This window comes from Littorina saxatilis, linkage group LG3 (genome assembly GCF_037325665.1).
Source record: "Littorina saxatilis isolate snail1 linkage group LG3, US_GU_Lsax_2.0, whole genome shotgun sequence".
NCBI lineage: Eukaryota > Metazoa > Mollusca > Gastropoda > Littorinimorpha > Littorinidae > Littorina > Littorina saxatilis.
Genome location: NC_090247.1, coordinates 70331996 through 70350819, shown reverse-complemented (window position 1 = coordinate 70350819; position 18824 = coordinate 70331996). Strand labels below are relative to the sequence as shown.

The 18824-nt window shown below is 43.0% G+C and overlaps 2 protein-coding genes across 3 annotated transcripts in view; one reads left to right on the top strand and one right to left on the bottom strand.

Moving 5' to 3' along the window:
- The window catches only part of LOC138963139 (acetyl-CoA carboxylase-like), an 83895-nt gene extending 69354 nt beyond the window's left edge, over nucleotides 1-14541 (top strand). The window contains exons 47-52 of the mRNA XM_070335172.1: nucleotides 5149-5284; nucleotides 6902-7079; nucleotides 7830-8097; nucleotides 8703-8876; nucleotides 9588-9721; nucleotides 10505-14541. Of these exons, the coding sequence (XP_070191273.1) occupies nucleotides 5149-5284; nucleotides 6902-7079; nucleotides 7830-8097; nucleotides 8703-8876; nucleotides 9588-9721; nucleotides 10505-10661 (1047 nt within the window). The 3' untranslated portion in view covers nucleotides 10662-14541. The remainder of the gene's footprint in view (nucleotides 1-5148; nucleotides 5285-6901; nucleotides 7080-7829; nucleotides 8098-8702; nucleotides 8877-9587; nucleotides 9722-10504) is intronic.
- A 2340-nt stretch (nucleotides 14542-16881) lies between these two features.
- LOC138963137 (nesprin-1-like) overlaps nucleotides 16882-18824 on the bottom strand; it is a 47343-nt gene continuing 45400 nt past the window's right edge. Inside the window, exon 16 of one of the 2 annotated variants that reach the window (XM_070335169.1) lies at nucleotides 16882-17230. In XM_070335169.1, the coding sequence (XP_070191270.1) occupies nucleotides 17098-17230 (133 nt within the window). In that variant the 3' untranslated portion in view covers nucleotides 16882-17097. The remainder of the gene's footprint in view (nucleotides 17231-18824) is intronic. The other variant, XM_070335170.1, reaches the window with a different exon arrangement.

Below are 18824 nucleotides of genomic sequence, written 5' to 3'. Positions count from 1 at the left end.
TTACCTTATTCTCCGGCTATGCCTAGTTTGCCTTCAGCTGCTTCACCGGTCTTGTCCGGTTCAGGCCCTGTTAGCGAGAAGCAGGATGTTTATGCTATTTTGCACTCCTTGAGTGCTTAGATATCCTCTCTTTCAGCCGAGTTTTCGTCTACCAAGGCTGAGATGTGTCTTTGCCTTCCGGTGTGGGAGGTGTGCGTTCCCTTGCCAGGGTGTGTGTCCGCCTTCCTCCACTTTTACGTCCGCCGACGTTCACGCCTCGTTTGAGGGCAGCCGTGGTGTTTCCCTGCTGCGTTCCCAGGCCTCTTGGACTGACGACGATCAAGGTATTTATACTTCGCCAGTAACCGGGTTCTCCGGCCAAAACGAAGTGCGTGTTTGGAGAGAGTAGCCACACCGGTTCGTGTGCGCGAAAGCTTAGGCCCTAGGTCTACGTCGTTCCGATTGAGTGAACGTCTAGATCGAGGGAAAAGCCCAGACACGCGTTCGGTCTCTGACCGAACAGGGGAAGTGCGTCCTCCGACACTCCCTAGAGGAGCGGTTGGTGCGGCAGCACAGCTTTCACAGCTTTCCCCGCTTCCGCCTTTCAGGCAGGAAGCAGTCCCTAGGGACGTACCGCTTGGGTATAAAATCCCTCGTGGGCGTCTCTTCCGGGCGACACTTCGTCGGACTATGGTAGTCACGGCGGAAGTGTCTTGCCTGACTTCACGGAAGTGAGGGACTATGAGTCGGATTTTGGCACTTCCGTCCAGGGTGACGAAGATGTCAACTTCCGCATACCGACTAAGCTTCCGCAAGCTCTGGCTTTAGCGGAGGAAGTGGCTTCACGGTATTTTGAGGAGGGGGTGACATTCCCCGCTTCCGCCCTCTGGGCAGGAAAGCAGTCCCTAGGGACACACTGCTTGGGTATCGCATCCCTCGTGTGTCGTCTCTTCTGGGTGACGCTTCGCCTGACTATTGTAGTCAGGGCGGAAGTTCGTTGCCTTGTTGCACGGTTGTGCGGGATTCAGTATGAGTCGGATTTTGGTGCTTCTGTTCAGGTTGACAAAGATGCCAACTTCCGTGTACTGGTTGAACTTCCGCTAGCACTGGCTTTGGCGGCGGAAGTTACTTCAAGGTAGTTCGAGGAGGGTGCGGCAACACTTGTAGGCTTGTTGCTCAACCTCCTTCCGCTTTGGGGGATTCCCGTTCTGCGAAGGACGGAAACAGCAGTTCAGTTTTCGGAAATTCCCGTTTTCGGAAATTCCCGTTGGTAGCGTTTGAGCTGTCTATGCTACTGACTACTGGGCAGTACGGCGGTGCGTTTCACGCTGTACCGTGGTTAACAGCACAAGGTCTGGCTCCTGATTCAGCGCAGCCTTACCGTGCTTCTTTGTTTTTAGCCTCAGCTTTGCCTGCTGGTTTGGCTAAGAGGTTTACACTGCTGCATAATTCAGTCAATTTGATTGGCTCGTTTGCCTTGCCTCGTTCCACTTTTCCGGAACTTGCAGTCCTTAGGCAAGATGATACAGCAGAGACAGAGTAGTCCCGTTTTCGGAGAATTCTCTTTTGTCTTTGGAGTAACTGGCTTACGCTTGAGTTATCGTCTCTCTCTGAGACTTTGCAGAGATCTCTGTCGAGATGGATCGCGTCGTCATTAGACCAATTCAGGTTTCGTGACGATGCGGTAGAGAAAGTTGTCACTATTCTGGTAGGGAAGACGGCTACAGTAGAACAGTATGTTATACTGAGTCCTCTTTCTTGTCTCTGGGGGAATAAGCACATGATCTTTTCAAGTTATCCTCTGTTTAGGAAACTTTGCAAGATTTTTTTTATAGAGCTCTATTTTCTCTGCTCTTGTTAACTTCGAGTTTCGTCGTGACGCACGGGAGAAGGATGTCATGTCGCTTCTAGCTGCTTTGGCTAAAGTCTTTTGAACAGCGGAGCCTCCCAGCGCTTTTCTTGGCATTGCTTGGCTCAGTTTGCAAACAAGAGGCGGATCTACTCCGCTCTTTGCTTTTTGTGGTTCATCTTCTGGGAGAAGCTGTGATCTGCGTCGGCTGGCCACATTTGGCCTTTATTTAGGCAAGATACGGAGCTAAGCAAACCCTCTGCCTTAGGCAGCTTCGCGGTATGTACGCCCATCTTTGGTGCGGCATACCTCTTATTTTTCACCTTCTAGGGTGAAGTTGCTAAGGCCTCAATTTTTGTTTTTTGCCTCTGTGGTGAAAAACAAGGCAAGCTGTTTAAACTTTCTCGGCTTTTACGGCTTACGGAATTGCGCTTTCTCATCAGGGTCATAAGCTTTGGTTGCTGACAAGTCGCCAGAACATGTCCAGATTATGGGCTCACATTCTGACTAAATTTTTAGGCTCACTGAGCCATTGCTCGTAACCTCTCAGTCGGAACTTTTCCGGCTAAGCCTACCTCTTGAGGCAGTGGCTTCTGTCAGCGACTTTCGCTGCGCAGCACAAAGGACTCGCTGGAATTCCTTAGTTTCAGCTTTTCTTTCTAAGAGGTTACGGAAAGAACTAAACACCATCATGTGGCTAAGCCTAGGTTTGGCACAGACGTTTTTAGCATTGGGGTTGTTTTTCTTCCACACGCAAAGACATACACCGTCGATTGGCGGGTACGCCCTTCACAGAGAAGGGTGGACAGGTTGCAAAGTCTGTTTCGTACTCTGTCCTTGATAAAGAGAGCGGCTGTACGTGTTCTGACCTCTCTTCTTGGCCAAATGGAATCGATGGCCACTCTTGTGCCCTTAGGCAGAGTCCACAAGCGGCCATTTCAGGCTGCCCTGAGTTCGCTGTGGAAGCCTTCTCTTCAGGGCTGGGAGACAGTAGTCTCTCTTGAAAGCTGGTTTCGGCACACAACGAGGCAGTGGCTGCTCCCTGGGATTTCACAGGGAGTGCCAATCTCGTTTGCCCCCCCCGGACGAGTTTCTGTTCACAGACGCGTCTATGGAGGGCTGGGGTGCCCATCTTTCTGTTCACACTGCGTCAGGTCTGTGGAACGAGACGCAGAGTGGGGGGCACATTAATGCCCTAGAGTTAGAGGCTGTTTTCCTGGGACTCCAATCGTTTCTGTCTATGGTCAGGAACGAATAAATTGGGGTTCGCACAGACAACACGACCATGGCGGCCTATTTCAACAAACAGGGAGGCACTTTGTCTCTCGCTCTTTCTGTCAGGTCAGGTCAGATTCTTGCCTGGGGCAGCCAGCACCTTATTCTGTTGTCAGCGAAGGACGTCCCAGGCATACTCAACGTTCTTGCGGACTACTTCAGTCGCCCGTAGTGTACGATGCACACGGAGTAGACTCTGACTCATCAGGTCCTACAACGTCTGGGTGGCATTTCAGCAAGCCTACAGTCGATCTGTTTGTGACAAGATTCTCCTGCAGGCTTCAGGTCTTTATCTCCCCCTTTCCAGACCCAGAGGGGAGGGAAACAGACGCCCTCGAAGTAACTGGTCGCGTCTGAGCCTATGCTTTCCCCCCGTTTCATCTCTTGGGAAAGGTTCTCAGGAAGGCGGAGCGGGGACAGCCTTGCTTGGTGTTGGTGGCCCCTTGGTGGCCCAGCCAACATTGGTTCCCCGTCCTCCTTCGCCTCGCAGACGGCCCTCCATTCTTTCTAGGTCGCTGCGCCGTTCTGGCTCCTCAGACGCTACTTTAGGCTTTGTCCAAAAGGCCCACAGGGAATCGACCAGCACTGTTTATGCGTCACACTGGTCAGCTTGGACAAAGTGGTGCTCGGAGAATGGAGTTACTGCTACTTCACCTCGCTCTATGCATGTAGCAAATCATCTCTCGTGTTTGGCTGCTCAGGGCTTGGCTCCTTCTTTTTTGAGAGTCAGGCGCTCAGCCATTTCTTCTACTCTGAAGCAATTAGGGCATAGCATTAACCTGGGCGGTGTAATTGCTAGTGTTCTTAAGGGGGCAGCGATTGGTTTTACGAAGGCTAAGTCCCCTCTTCCCGCGTGGGACTTATTTTTTGGTACTCAAGTTTCTAGCCTCTTCGGATTTCGAACCTTTAGCTTCAGCGAGCTTAGCTAACTTGACTCGTAAAGCCTTGTTCCTCGTTTTGTTAGCCTCTGCCAGTGGAGGCGGTGAGGTGCACGCTCTTTCAGGCCTGGCTAAGGATATTTCTTTTGAGAGCTATGGCTCTTTTGTTTTAAGATTTCGGCCGGAGTTCCTTGCCAAAACCAAAAACAAGGTCTGTCCTCCTCTGTTATTCGCATTCCTCCTTTAAGTAGGATTCTTGCGTCTGGTGACCCTGATATGGTCAATTGTCCTGTTCGTACTCTTACCAGCTACTTATCCCGTACCACGCCCATTAGGTCTAGGGACCATAAACTGCTCTTCATCTCAGTAGACACTGAAAGGAGCAAGGACTTGTCGCGGGTCACTTTGGTAAGATGGGTCTCTACGCTTATTAAACAAGCGTATGCGTGGTGGCACAGACAAGTTGGGATTGGGCATTCTGTCCTTCCTATGAAGTTGTCAAGAACTCATGAAGCCAGAGCCTGGGCTACTTCTCTGGCAGTCCTCCGCTCAGGCGTGCTGGCAGAGGTCTTAGGCGCTGCCTACTGGAAATCGCAGGGTGTTTTCATCAACTTTTACCTGCGAGATGTGGCCAGCACTCGTCATGGTGGCAGTAGCTCCCTACCAGCCATTGTCGGCTGGACAAGTGGAATTTTGTTTCCCCACCTCCTTCATTAGCATTCTGCTTGATGTGAGTTGGGATAAGAATGTAATTTAATTGAAAATTTTCATCTAAATTTTAATTTGATTATATACTTACCCAACTCACATAGTTGATACCCGCCCGCCTGCCCCGCTTTTGGGGTTTTTATGGGGGTTTTTTCCTAAAAAAGAGGGAAATTTTTCTATGTTCGCTTTCGATTGAATGATTCAAAGATGGCGGCAAGGTCAGGAAGTCACGCGTGACTTTGTCATGATAAGGGGTCAAGGTAGCTCTTTTTTAGGGTGACCTCCCCTTGTTACCAAGGCGATGCTATTCAGCGTCCTAGCATTAAACTGGAGTAAATTGCTTGATGTGAGTTGGGTAAGTATATAATCAAATTAAAATTTAGATGAAAATTTTCAATTAAACACCAAATAAAGAAAGAAAGAACAGGCTGCAGACCTTGACTTGGTGTTGAATTGCAGGTGATCCAACAAGCGGGGCAGGTGTGGTTCCCCGACTCAGCATACAAAACGGCACAGGCCATCAAGGACTTTGCCCGGGAGGAGCTACCGCTCATCATCTTCGCAAACTGGCGCGGCTTCTCTGGCGGCATGAAAGGTAATGTGGAAGAGATCTTATCAGTCACTAGTTATACAGTGGAACCCCCCTTTTAAGACCTCCAAAAATCTGAGAAAATCAGGTCTTAAAAATGAGGGATTCTTAAAATGGGGTAAATTTACAGAGGTTATGAACAAAAAGTCTGGAAAACGAGATCTTAAATGGAAGGAAGTAGCTGTTGGTTGTTGGTTCTAACTTTTTTTTGTACATGTACTTTGGCAGAGTATGTGAAGAGTGTGCAACTTGTACTTTTAGCCAGTTATTGTTTCCTGAAACAGCTCATTTTTGTACATGTACTTTGGCAGAGTATGTGAAGAGTGTGCAACTTGTACTTTTAGCCAGTTATTGTTTCCTGAAACAGCTCATTTTTGTACATGTACTTTGGCAGAGTATGTGAAGAGTGTGCAACTTGTACTTTTAGCCAGTTATTGTTTCCTGAAACAGCTCATTTTTGTACATGTACTTTGGCAGAGTATGTGAAGAGTGTGCAACTTGTACTTTTAGCCGGTTATTGTTTCCTGAAACAGCTCATTTGTGTACATGTACTTTGGCAGAGTATGTGAAGAGTGTGCAACTTGTACTTTTAGCCAGTTATTGTTTCCTGAAACAGCTCATTTTTGTACATGTACTTTGGCAGAGTATGTGAAGAGTGTGCAACTTGTACTTTTAGCCAGTTATTGTTTCCTGAAACAGCTCATTTGTGTACATGTACTTTGGCAGAGTATGTGAAGAGTGTGCAACTTGTACTTTTAGCCGGTTATTGTTTCCTGAAACAGCTCATTTGTGTACATGTACTTTGGCAGAGTATGTGAAGAGTGTGCAACTTGTACTTTTAGCCAGTTATTGTTTCCTGAAACAGCTCATGTTCCTGCTGCATGATCACAAAAGCAGTAAATGAATTTAATGTTTTGATCACCGGCTTTTGTTCATCTTATTCACTGTGGCACATAGGTAGGTGTGGTATATGTGAGGTAGGTGTGGTATATATGAGGTAGGTGTGGTATATATGAGGTAGGTGTGGTATATATGAGGTAGGTGTGGTATATATGAGGTAGGTGTGGTATATATGAGGTAGGTATGGTATATATGAGGTAGGTGTGGTATATATGAGGTAGGTGTGGTATATATGAGGTAGGTGTGGTATATATGAGGTAGGTGTGGTATATATGAGGTAGGTGTGGTATATATGAGGTAGGTGTGGTATATATGAGGTAGGTGTGGTATATATGAGGTAGGTGTGGTATATATGAGGTAGGTATGGTATATATGAGATAGGTGTGGTATATATGAGGGTGTTTGTGGTGGTAAAGATGGGTTCAGGAGAACCGAGCATTCATTTTGCTGCTTACCTTCTGATTTGATACTATTGTAATACATGGTTTTTATAAAGTTTTGCATGTTTATGATTATGTTATGATTCTCATGTACCACTCGACCCCCTTGAATGGGGCTTATGTCGAATTGTTTAGTAAAGTCTATGTCAGTGTCCTATTCTCTCATTCTTCCATGCATCTGTGTGAGACAAATTTTGTGTATGATTTTCCAACTTTGGTTTTATTCCCCTGAACATTAATTATTATTATTATTATTACTCTCATTGTTGATTTTGTGTTGCAGACATGTACGACCAAGTGCTGAAGTTTGGGTCGTACATCGTGGACGCACTGCGCGAGTACCAGCAGCCTGTAATGATCTACATCCCGCCCCACGGGGAGCTGAGAGGAGGGTCGTGGGTCGTGGTCGACCCCACCATCAACCCCGATCAGATGGAGATGTTCGCAGACTCCATGTCCAGGTCAGTCAAGACAGTGATACCTGTCCCGAGAGAATGCCATGGAGGGTGGAGTCGGCAAGCGTTACTTATTATGGATGCATGTATCCTTTCAGAACTGGGAGACTGTCAAATTTGCAGTTAAATGGACAGTCCTGGGTGCTCTTAATTTGATTGTGCCTGTCTTTGCGAGTTCTGTTTGTTTGAATGTCGGTACTAAATTGTTAAAACGGCTCTCTCTCTCTCTATCTCTCTCTCTATCTCTCTCTCTCTCTCTCTCTTTTGAAACATCGCGACAACAGACTTCCAGATATATAACACGATCATATGTGTTCTCTGTTTGCATGTTTGTCCAGTGTCTTGTCCCCACATAAAGCATATTAACTCTACCTGTCCCAAGATAGGCCAATTGGTTCTAAGAGGACGTTAAAACTAATTATCATCCATCTCTCCTCTCTCTCTCTCACTCCTCTCTTCTCTCTCTCTCTCTCTCTCTCTCTCTCTCTCTCTCTCTCTCTCTCTCTCTCTCTCTCTCTCTCACACACATACACACACACACACACACACAGATTTTGAAATTCTACTAGATGTGGGGCGGGGGTGTGTCAACTCCGTTGCGGCTCTGCACTTGTTCAAGAAGTGTTTTGTTGGCAAACTAAACATGGCCCATGCATTAGCATGTTGGCTTTGACAATTATCATATCTAAAATTGTATGCTGACTGGTCTTTGTACCCATACATTGCTGGTTGTTTGAGCCTCGTTGTGTTCCCCAGGGGTGGGGTGCTGGAGCCAGAAGGCACGGTGGAGATCAAGTTCCGTCGCAAGGACCTGGACAAAGTCATGCGACGGCTCGACCCTAACCTCAAGCAGCTGAGCGAGCAGGCGTCCAACACGGATTTGTCCCCTGAGGCGCGCACAGAGCTACAGGAAGCAGTCAAGGCGGCGGAAGACAAGCTGGCACCGCTGTACCACAGTGTCGCCCTGCAGTTTGCCGATCTTCATGACACGCCGGGCCGCATGGAGGAGAAAGGGGTGATTTCTGTGAGTGGAGACGTTCTGATGTTTTTGTTCTTTGGTGCTGTATCTGTCTTTAACATCTTGTCAAACCTATACTCTGTTCTTGATGTCACTTTTGTACTCTATGCATTGTACATATCTTTTTACTTATGTGTAGTGTTCCGCGAGCGTCTGGTAGTGTGTGTGTGTGTGTGTGTGTTTGTGTGTCTATATGTGTTTGTGTGTGTGTGTGTGTGTGTGTATATGGTTGAAAACGACGTTAAACACCAAATAAAGTAAGACAGAAAAGTGTGTGTGTGTGTGTGTGTGTGTGTGTGTGTATGTGCGTGTGTGTGTGTCTATATTTGTGTGTGTGTGTGTGTGTGATATTCCTATTATCGTGCTATGTGTTGTTTTAATTGTTATGTTTCAGTTCACTGTAAACAAGGTTATGTTTTGTGTGTTTTTCAGAAGTCATTCTGAAATAAGAAAATCCCTTATGTTAGGACCTAAAAGACAGAAACATTCACTAGGAAGAAACAAAATATTGCTTTCAATTGCACATACTATTCCTCAGCTGTTGTACAGAACTTGTAGCCACACAAGGTTGATGAACATAGTAACATGACAGTTTGGCTATCTTTCCACAGAACGTCATCCAGTGGCAGCAAAGTCGCAAGTTTTTCTACTGGCGGTTACGTCGTCGTCTGCTGGAGGGTCAGGCCAGGAAGAAGATGGAGGGGGGAGGTCACCGCCTGGAAACACGCGCTCACCTCGACTCCACACTCAACAGATGGTTCATCGAAGACAGGGGCGAGCTTAACGTGAGTTGGGGGGGAGGAGGGGGGGATTTTTCTTGGTTTGTGTTTGTGGTAGAGTTTTTTTTAATGTTTTTTAATTTCCACACGTATGCATTATCCAGTGTGGTATGACTAAACGCTGACAGTGTGTGTACCGACAGGCACTCCAGTGAAGTGTCTGGAGATATGGCTATTTCCACATGTATGCATTATCCAGTGTGGTATGACTAAACACTGACAGTGTGTATAACAACAGGCGTACCAGTGGAACAATGACCAAGCTATTTTCACATGTATGCATTATCCAGTGTGGTATGGTTAAAGACTGATACTGTGTGTGTACCAACAGTGGCTGGAGACTTCTACTTCTGTACACATGAACATGAGGTGGCAGCTTGGAAAAAGCCTTCTCAAGTGAAAATTGTCACTTCTTCACAAACATTGGGCATACGTTTCTTTGTTAGTTTCGTTCATGGGTTGAAACTCCCACGGCTTTTATCTGTATGACTGTTTTTACCCCATTTAGACAGCCATACGCCGCTTTCGGGGTCATTTGGGCATTAGTGAAGGTTGTCAGTTTTTCACACACTTCTCACACAAGTAAAAATTTGTCAGGCGTACCAGTGGGATGACGACAATTAGCGGGTGGTGGGGTGGCTGGAGACTCAGCTATTTCAACATGTATGCATTATCCAGTGTGGTATGGCTAAACTCTGACACTGTGTGTTAAAACAGGCGTACCAGTGGGACGATGACAAGCGGGTGGTGGAGTGGCTGGAGACACAGCTGGAGGGCAAGGACGGTCACAGCCTGCTGCTGGCCAACATGCGCTGCATGCAGAAAGACAACATCTTCGCACATGTCAAACAGTGAGTGCCCTAGCTGAGGCCCTTCGTGGGGATTACTGCCTGTAGTGGGATACTGCTACTACTATTGACAGTGATTGTGAATTTCTTAGCAGGCGTACATTTTGTATGACTGTGACCTACCTCTCTCTCTCTCTGTCTGTCTGTCTCTCTGTCTGTCTGTCTCTGTTTCTCTCTGTCTGTCTCTCTCACTCTCTCTCTCTATCTCTCTCTCTCTCTGTCTCTCTCTCTCTCTCTCTCTCTCTCTCATTTACATCTTCGCACACGTCAAACAGTGAGTCCCCTTGCTCGGCTTGTTTAGGGGCTTATACTGGGATATACTGCTGCTGCTATTGACTGTGATGATTGTGATTGAACGTCTTTGCAGGCATTTGTTTATGACTGTTGACCTCTCTCTGTCTACTCTCTCTCTCATAACCTAGTTCAGCATTTTGCACCTTGAAGGCAAGACATGAGTACACACACGAATACACACACACACACACACACACACACACACACACACACACACACACACACACACACACACACACACACACACACACACACACACACACACACACACACACACACAGACACACACACACACACACACACACACACACACACACACACACACAGAGACACACACACACACACACACACACACACACACACACACACACACACACAGACACACACACACAGTTTTTCGAATTTCTCACAAAATCTACAAGTAAAGAGCATGTATCTTGAAATTCTGTGAAGTTTTGACTGAAATTTACCTTTGCACACTTTTTGTTTCAGAGTACTGGATGAGAACCCAGACGTTTCCATGGATGCGATAGCTCACATGATGCAGGGTATGAACGCCTCTCAGAGGACAGAAGTTGCCCGCATCTTGTCAAATATCGAAGCCTCGGAGACGCCTGTTGCTACCACCGAGTCTACACCTCACGCATAATGCTTCCTCGAAACTCCCCCGAAAGCGGCGTATGGCCGCCTGAATGCCGGGTAAAAACAGTCAAATACGTTAAAACCCACTCGTGCAAAAAAAATGAGTGAACGTGGGAGTTTCAGCCCATGAACGCAGAAGAAGAAGAAGAAGCTTCCTTGAAACACACAGCGATGTGAAACGGACTGTGAAGGATTGTGTGTGAGGATATAACTGTCACAGCTTTTTGAACCAGCAGACATTTTCACTGTTATTTCAAGCAAGAGAATTGTCAACAAAGACTGAATATTTTCACTGCTGAAAAGGAACAAACTTTCACTGTCACTTGAAGCAAAACTGTTCACTGCTGTTTGGGATTTTCACTGTCATATAGCTACAACAGAACTTTTCCCTGGGGATGGTTCCCTAGAAGTATAAACTGACAATTTTTTACTTGTGTGAGAAGTGTGTGAAAAACTGACAACCTTCACTAATGCCCAAATGAACCCGAAAGCGGCGTATGGCTGTCTAAATGGGGTAAAAACAGTCATACAGGTAAAAGCCGTGGGAGTTTCAGCCCATGAACGAAACAAACAAAGAAACGTATGCCCAATGTTTGTGAAGAAGTGACAATTTTCACTTGAGAAGGCTTTTTCCAAGCTGCCACCTCATGTTCATGTGTACCAAAGTAGAAGTATTCACTGTTTCATTTGTTTGGTGGCAGCTACTGTTTTTTCGCATCACTTTAATCACACTTACAGTAGAACCTCTCACGAACAGCTATCTTTTGGACATCAGTTGGTTTGCAAAGGTAGGTCTTCTCCGTGCTGCATGGTAAGGTGATGTAATGAAGTAATAAATGGCAATAATCGTATCAATTGTTTAGATTCTGTTTATGGTGTGTTCTGTCATCAGTGTCGGTACATACATACTTATTTATAAAAATGTCATCAGTGTCAGTTCATTAACACACTTATTATAAGTATTTCATCAGTGTTAGTACATACACACTTTTTTTTTTATAAACACAGGAGACTCTATCAAAGCGCCGGTCGATTGAAGTATCCTACTCCTTAATTCTTACTGTAGTGTTACAGTGAAGAATAGTCAGTGAAGAATAGTCAGTGAAGAATAGTCAGTGAAGAATAGTCAGTGAAGAATAGTGTTACAGTGAAGAATAGTGTTACAGTGAAGAATAGTCAGTGAAGAATAGTCGGTGAAGAATAGTCAGTGAAGAATAGTCGGTGAAGAATAGTCGGTGAAGAATAGTCAGTGAAGAATAGTCGGTGAAGAATAGTCGGTGAAGAATAGTCAGTCGGTGAAGAATAGTCGGTGAAGAATAGTGAATAGTCGGTGAAGAATAGTCGGTGAAGAATAGTCGGTGAAGAATAGTCGGTGAAGAATAGTCGGTGAAGAATAGTCGGTGAAGAATAGTCAGTGAAGAATAGTCAGTGAAGAATAGTCAGTGAAGAATAGTCGGTCGTAAGGATAAAGGAGTTGGATTTTTCAAATGACCAGCGCTTTGATACAAGCTCCTGTGTTTATAAATATGTCATCAGTGTCGGTTCATACACACTTATTTATAAATATAGCCATTTATAGAGTTTGACTTGTGACAGAAAACCTACCTCGTTTGCACATCGGTCAGTTCACGTCTTGACCGGGGAATCAAAAAACTAAGTTATTTTATTTGTCCATGTAACAGTTTCATGTTTTTCATGTGCATTAATTGTCGCTGCCGAGAGATAAAATTTGCAGCTAATGTTAAACACGTAAAACTGATTGTTGTGAGCTCTAGGGTGGAGATACGGTATGGTGGATATATGGCTGTGTCAGAACTCTTTCAAGGTTTGCTTGCTAGTTATTTCATCTGTGATGCCATTTCTATTTAAGACTGATGGACATGTGTGTGTGTACTGGATTAGATGCGGAGAGGGTAATGTGGTTGTGAAACTAAAGAGAAGATTGTACATGTAAAACTATGGCCATTGACCAAGTGACACTTGCACTGATGTTTGAAAGTTTGACTTTGGACAAATTGTGTGGTTGTGATTTTTATGGATTGCATGAGTAGAATAATGACTGGGTTTGTACTCAGTACTTGCACCACATGTGGTACTTTGAATGTGAGGCCCCTCCATGACAAGACACCTTACATTAAAGGACACCCTCTGTTGTCTCCATATTAATCTGACTAAAAATAGACCTGTCATCCCCCCGCGGGTTAGGGGGAAGAATTTACCCGATGCTCCCCAGCATGTCGTAAGAGGCGACTAATGGATTCTGTTTCTCATTTTACCCTTGTTAAGTGTTTCTTGTATAGAATATAGTCAATGTTTGTAAATATTTTAGTCAAGCAGTATGTAAGAAATGTTAAGTCCTTTGTACTGGAAACTTGCATTCTCCCAGTAAGGTCATATATTGTACTACGTTGCAAGCCCCTGGAGCAATTTTTTTATTAGTGCTTTTGTAAGCAAGAAACAATTAACAAGTGGCTCTATCCCATCTCCCCCCTTTTCCCGTCGCGATATAACCTTGAACGGTTGAAAACGACGTTAAACACCAAATAAAGAAAGAAAGAAAGACCTGTCATAAAAGGTCACCTGCAATGTAGGGACACTGTGTTGATCTCAAGGTTGTCCTTTCATCACAGGTACCACTGTATGAGAAAATGCACCAAAACTTCACACAAGCCTAAACTATAATGCACAACAGCCAAAAGAGAACAATAAATATGAAAATACCTTATCTTACCTTACCTTACCTTACCTTACATTTAAAGTCTCAGTTTTCCAGGTCTATGTGAATGAGATGGACTTGCTACGGGTAAACTGATTATAGGACTGATCCAAGTTTTTGTCCAGCAAAGATGTTTCTTATACTTCAGTCTCAGGCCTCAGATTGAAACTACATACACCTACAGTTTCTATGACTGAGTTCTTGTCTTGCTTTACCTCATTTCAGTGTCTTGATCAAATTTAGTTCGTTGACTTTTTGGTCACATTGTTCTTGTTTCCTCTGGTCATCTTTTGCCGAATGTTCAATTCATAGTCCTCCTTTTTTTCCCACCTACATCTCCGACTGTTGCTCGTTTACTATCAGTTCAGGTCACTTTAAAAGTTAATTTGAGGTACATGTAAAATAAATGTCGGTTATGTTTTAATTTTTTTTAAATTTTTATTTTTTTATTTTTATTTGTTACCTGGCACACTTAGTACTGTCATAATCATTTCTTCCTTTTTTTACCCCCTTTTTTTTTTAAGCTGGACCTGTTTTTTTCATTTGTGTTCAATTTTGGGACTGGGTAGAGGCAGGGGAAATTTCATTTTCTGTTGGAACATCATGTTTGAGCTATTGTGTGTCAGTATTTTGAATAACTTGATTGCAGAGAGTGAGAATTAAGTATTTGACTTATTTTTCTGTTGTATTGTGGAAAGACGAAGCTGATATTTAAATAGATTTGCTTGCGTGAGATTGTTTTTATCTTTATACACAGTGCTTGCAGCTGTTATGTTGATTTTCACACAACCATTCAATTGTTCATTAACGTTTCATTAATGTCCGCAGAACTGCATGACTGCGTGCACATAATGAATCTGTGTTCACTAAGAGTATGAATGTACGCCTCAGAGAGTTGAGGTAGAAAATTACCGGGTACAATTTTTTAATTTTTTTTTGAGAATGATAAACATTTTATTTGCTTAATATTCTACTATGAAAAGAAATTGTAAATAATGACTTGATGCTGCTTTGTGTACCGGATATATTGTGTACTTTTCTAAGCATGTTTGAAGAATGTGTGATTGAGAAGTGTGTTGAGAATAACTTGTGATAAGTTTTTGCATCTTATGCATGGAAGAGTTTGAATAAGAGCAGTAGTTTGGATAAATAAATAACTTATCAAAAAGAATGAAGTCTCTGTTTCTGTTCTTTTTTCCTCCTTTCTGTTGTTTTCACCTTGACCTCAGAGAGGCGCATTTAATATTTGCAGACACTGATACAATGGTACCTGTGATGTGAGGCTCCTTCAATGAGAGGATCACCTTCAGTTAACCTGCTACTTATTATCTTGACCAAAATGCACCTGTCGTCAAAGGCCAGCTGCAATGTAGGAAAACTTTTTGCTGGTCCAAATGCTACCCTCATCACAGGTACGACTGTAGTCATCTTCAGATATGATTTTGAAATTAATGGTGTTGATATGAAACCTTGTATCTGACCAAGCTCATTAATACCATCAAAGACAAGGTTTCATGACACGCTGGATGTGTTGTCGATCAACAGCAGTATGCTAGCAGACCGAGACAACAAAGTGCACCAAAAACTTCTGATTTTGTCTAAATGTCGAGTAATGAATCGGTTCTCTGAGAACTTCTATTAACCTTTCTCCTTTTGATTTATCTGTTCACACACACACACACACACACACACACACACACACACACACACACACAAAAACACACACACGCATAAAAAAAAACACACACACAATGCATAAACAACACACAACCATGTGCCCACAGTCTGTATCACTCGCACACAAACAGGCAGTTCCAAATGCATTATTGAACAGGTGTATGCTTTATTCAGCAGACAACTGGGAAAAGTTCACCTGACAGATCAGCCCTTGGCCTATTTCATCAAAGACGTGACAATTAACACAACCAGTTTATCACACAACCACTGAAACATTTTTTCATGCAGCACATGCATATATTAACATGTGAGTTGCATTTCTACACTACATTCAAACCACAAAAACACTTTTCTTTCAGAAGTTGCTGGAATGTCATCAAGTAAAGCAAAGAGTTTAAAGTCAAATAGACAAGTGAACAGAACATAAGTGAATAGACAAGTGAACAGAACATAAGTGAATTGACAACAGAAACTGGAATGTACTCAGAAAGGCATTATTGAATAGTTATTTAACTTAAGTCAAATTCTACTTTCAACATCCCAACTTCGAACAAGATAACGAATACAGAATCGTTTTTTCTTTTTCATAACCGGGAATATCAGAATACCATTCTGGACTTCATTTCTGTGATCACTCAGTCCTTTGTGAATAAGATGCATCAATGAAAAATATCTACGGCAGGCAGAAACATAATCGGCAAATAAGAATGCGACTGCTAAATGCGAGGGAGAAAATAAAAGGAATGAAGAACAAGAATAAAATTAAAATAATAATCTATTGAGTATCAACATACATTTAACCCCCTTTCACTCTGCAATCCCATATTATACATGATAAAAGTAAGATTTACAAAAATAGGTTTTGTACCATGCTAAAACCCACATCTGTTTGCCCAATGATATGACAACTGGAAATCACAGAAAACATGTCAACACTGTCCTGTAGTATCGTTACTTATCACATGGCAGGTCAGATAATATGCATCCATGCCGATTATAATTTACAGATTTTTTTTTACAATTCCATCACCCAGCGTTTAATTCATAGATGATATTGCATTTCTAAGATAAAATGTCCACATTTCTAAAAGCTATAAGTTTATGTCGATGTCTAAAACACTGTCACCATGCACCAACCTTAATGCATATTCTACAAGGTGTGAAAATAATTCTGTCAAGCACCATTGTGTGTGAATTACAAAATGGCAACTGGAAATCTTGTCTCGAATTCTCACATCATGATTACAATTTGAAATCAACTGAAAAATTCATTGTCTATTATATAATGTACATTCACCATAGAAGTAAGAAAGAGTAAATTTAAACATACATTGTGAACAATTGCATTAACATGTGTATGATGACATTTAACAAGCTTCAACAATAGAATGTGCAATCATTTATACATGTGTACATAAATATTCACAGAATTTTTTTTTCTTAGAGTTTATACATTTTTGCAATAATCTGTAAAAGGGCATGTGATAAATGTGGAGGCCCAGAAAATATGGAGAGACTAGATTCTATCTCCACAAATTACCTACGTCAAGCATCGTTTGCTAGCAGAAGAATAGCTGCCAAGGTGACAGCTTTTCAATAAAATCCAACAATAAAACATTTAGGAAACTGCGCTCAACAAAGTTCAGAAACAACATCTCACCGCCACAATTTGAGCAACTAGCAATAAAATCGCAAACTGCTCCCAGTTCTCAATAAATATTAAAAAGAAATGCTAACCTAAGTAATATTCAAACAAGAAAGTTGAACAATGCAAAAAATACCAAGTAACAAGTAATTTCTGGACCCAATAAAATAAGAGGATAAAGTCCCCTTAAACTACATTGTGCTGGGGCAAAACAAATACAAACAATATTTAAAAAAACTTTTATAATCCTCTCTAAGAAACACACCACAGGAGAGGAACCCTCCAGTACATTGGTCATATTCAAAAGGTCCATTTTTCATGCAGTCAACACCAGTTTCAAGGTAGTTTCATTCCCATCATAAATTCCACAGCAATCGTTGAGCATCAGACAACGCGGTCCGCTGGTCACAGGATGCCGGTGAAGCAGGAGACCACCAGCACGTGCAGTGCGATGAAGTAAATCCAGATGAGGGTTCGAATCCCCGGCCGCAAGCGCATCAGTCGTGAGATTTGTCGGCTGTAAAAGCAACATGACTCCCTGCAGTGAAGAACCAGAAAAAGACGCATGCAGAGACACAAGCTACATACCCATACACTTCACCGCTACATCCACTACCAATGGCGCTACAGTGGAACCCCCTTTTAAGACCCCCCAATTAAAGACTCCCTCGTTTTTAAGACCTTGTTTTTTCAGGCTTTCTGTTCATAACCTCTGTAAAAGGATCCCCATTTTAAGACTGAATTACTCAGGTTTGTGGAGGTCTTAAAAGGGGGGTTCCACTGTATTGCTATAAGAAAAGCTAGAAAGCTATATGCCCACTGTTAGTTTGACTATCTTCGTGCTACAAAGCAGACTGTAAGTAAACACCACAAGAGAATTATTTAAGATAGTTTCTTTCTTTCTTTCTTTATTTGGTGTTTAACGTCGTTTTCAACCATTCAAGGTTATATCACGACGGTTTCAGATAGTTCAGCTCCTAGTACATGCAAGACTATATATACTAATGTTACTTGTTAGTATGCACAGACACAACTACAGACCCCCACACTAGAGTCACGCAGCAGTTACATGTCCAAAGTTTGTTAAAAGTAATATTAACAAGAAGAGCAAACGCTCGATCGAGTCACTTTCGCAGTTCTGAATATTATATGAGGCATCAGATGGACAGGAAGAAATTGCTATTCACAACACAATGAGTCACGTTCACATAAAATTTGAGCCCGGTCACTTTTATAGTTTCCGAGAAAAGCCCAACGTTAAGTTGTGTGTTGCCGAACAGAAAAGGCTAGTTATCTCCCTTGTTTTTCTGATAACGTTCGTAAAAGGCTACAGATGTAAATACTTTGATGTAAAGAATAATCCTACAAAGTTTCAATCACATCCGATGAACTTTGTCAAAGATATAAAATGTCTAATTTTTCCTTTGACGCTGACCTGTGACCTTGAAAAAGGTCAAAGGTCAACGAAACCATCGTTAAAGTGTAGAGGTCATTGGAGGTCACGACTAAACAAAATATGAGCCCGATCGCTTTGATAGTTTCCGAGAAAAGTCCAACGTTAAGGTGGTGTCTACGGACGGCCGGCCGTCCGGCCGTCCGGCCGGACGGCCGGCTGGACAGACTAACACTGACCGATTACATAGAGTCACTTTTTCTCAAGTGACTCAAAAATAAAGCATCCATACGCCCAGGGTTAGTTTAGCTGTCTTGGTGTTATAAAACATACTACAATGGATTTTTTTCCGACAGTCCAGATTCTAGTTCAAGTAAGACTACAAATCTCAGCATGCTGTACACAGCTACAGATCATTACTACATTGACTAGCGATGACTCCAAGGCTACAAGAGATGAAAGAGATAAAGCAGCTACATGACCGGAGTTAGTTTAGCTATAAAATAAGCTATGCATAATTCGCACAAAGAATTTTTTTCTCCAGATGATCCAGTATCTGGTACATGCATAATTACTGATCTCAATCCATATCACAAGCAAGATTACATAATTTGATCTATGTAGGCCTAGAATGAGGAAAATGCACAACAAAGGAATTAATTTTGAAAAAAACACGGCACTCATACAACACAGAAATGAAGACAGCAGTGACGATGAAAGAGCCAAGCCTCCCCAAAGA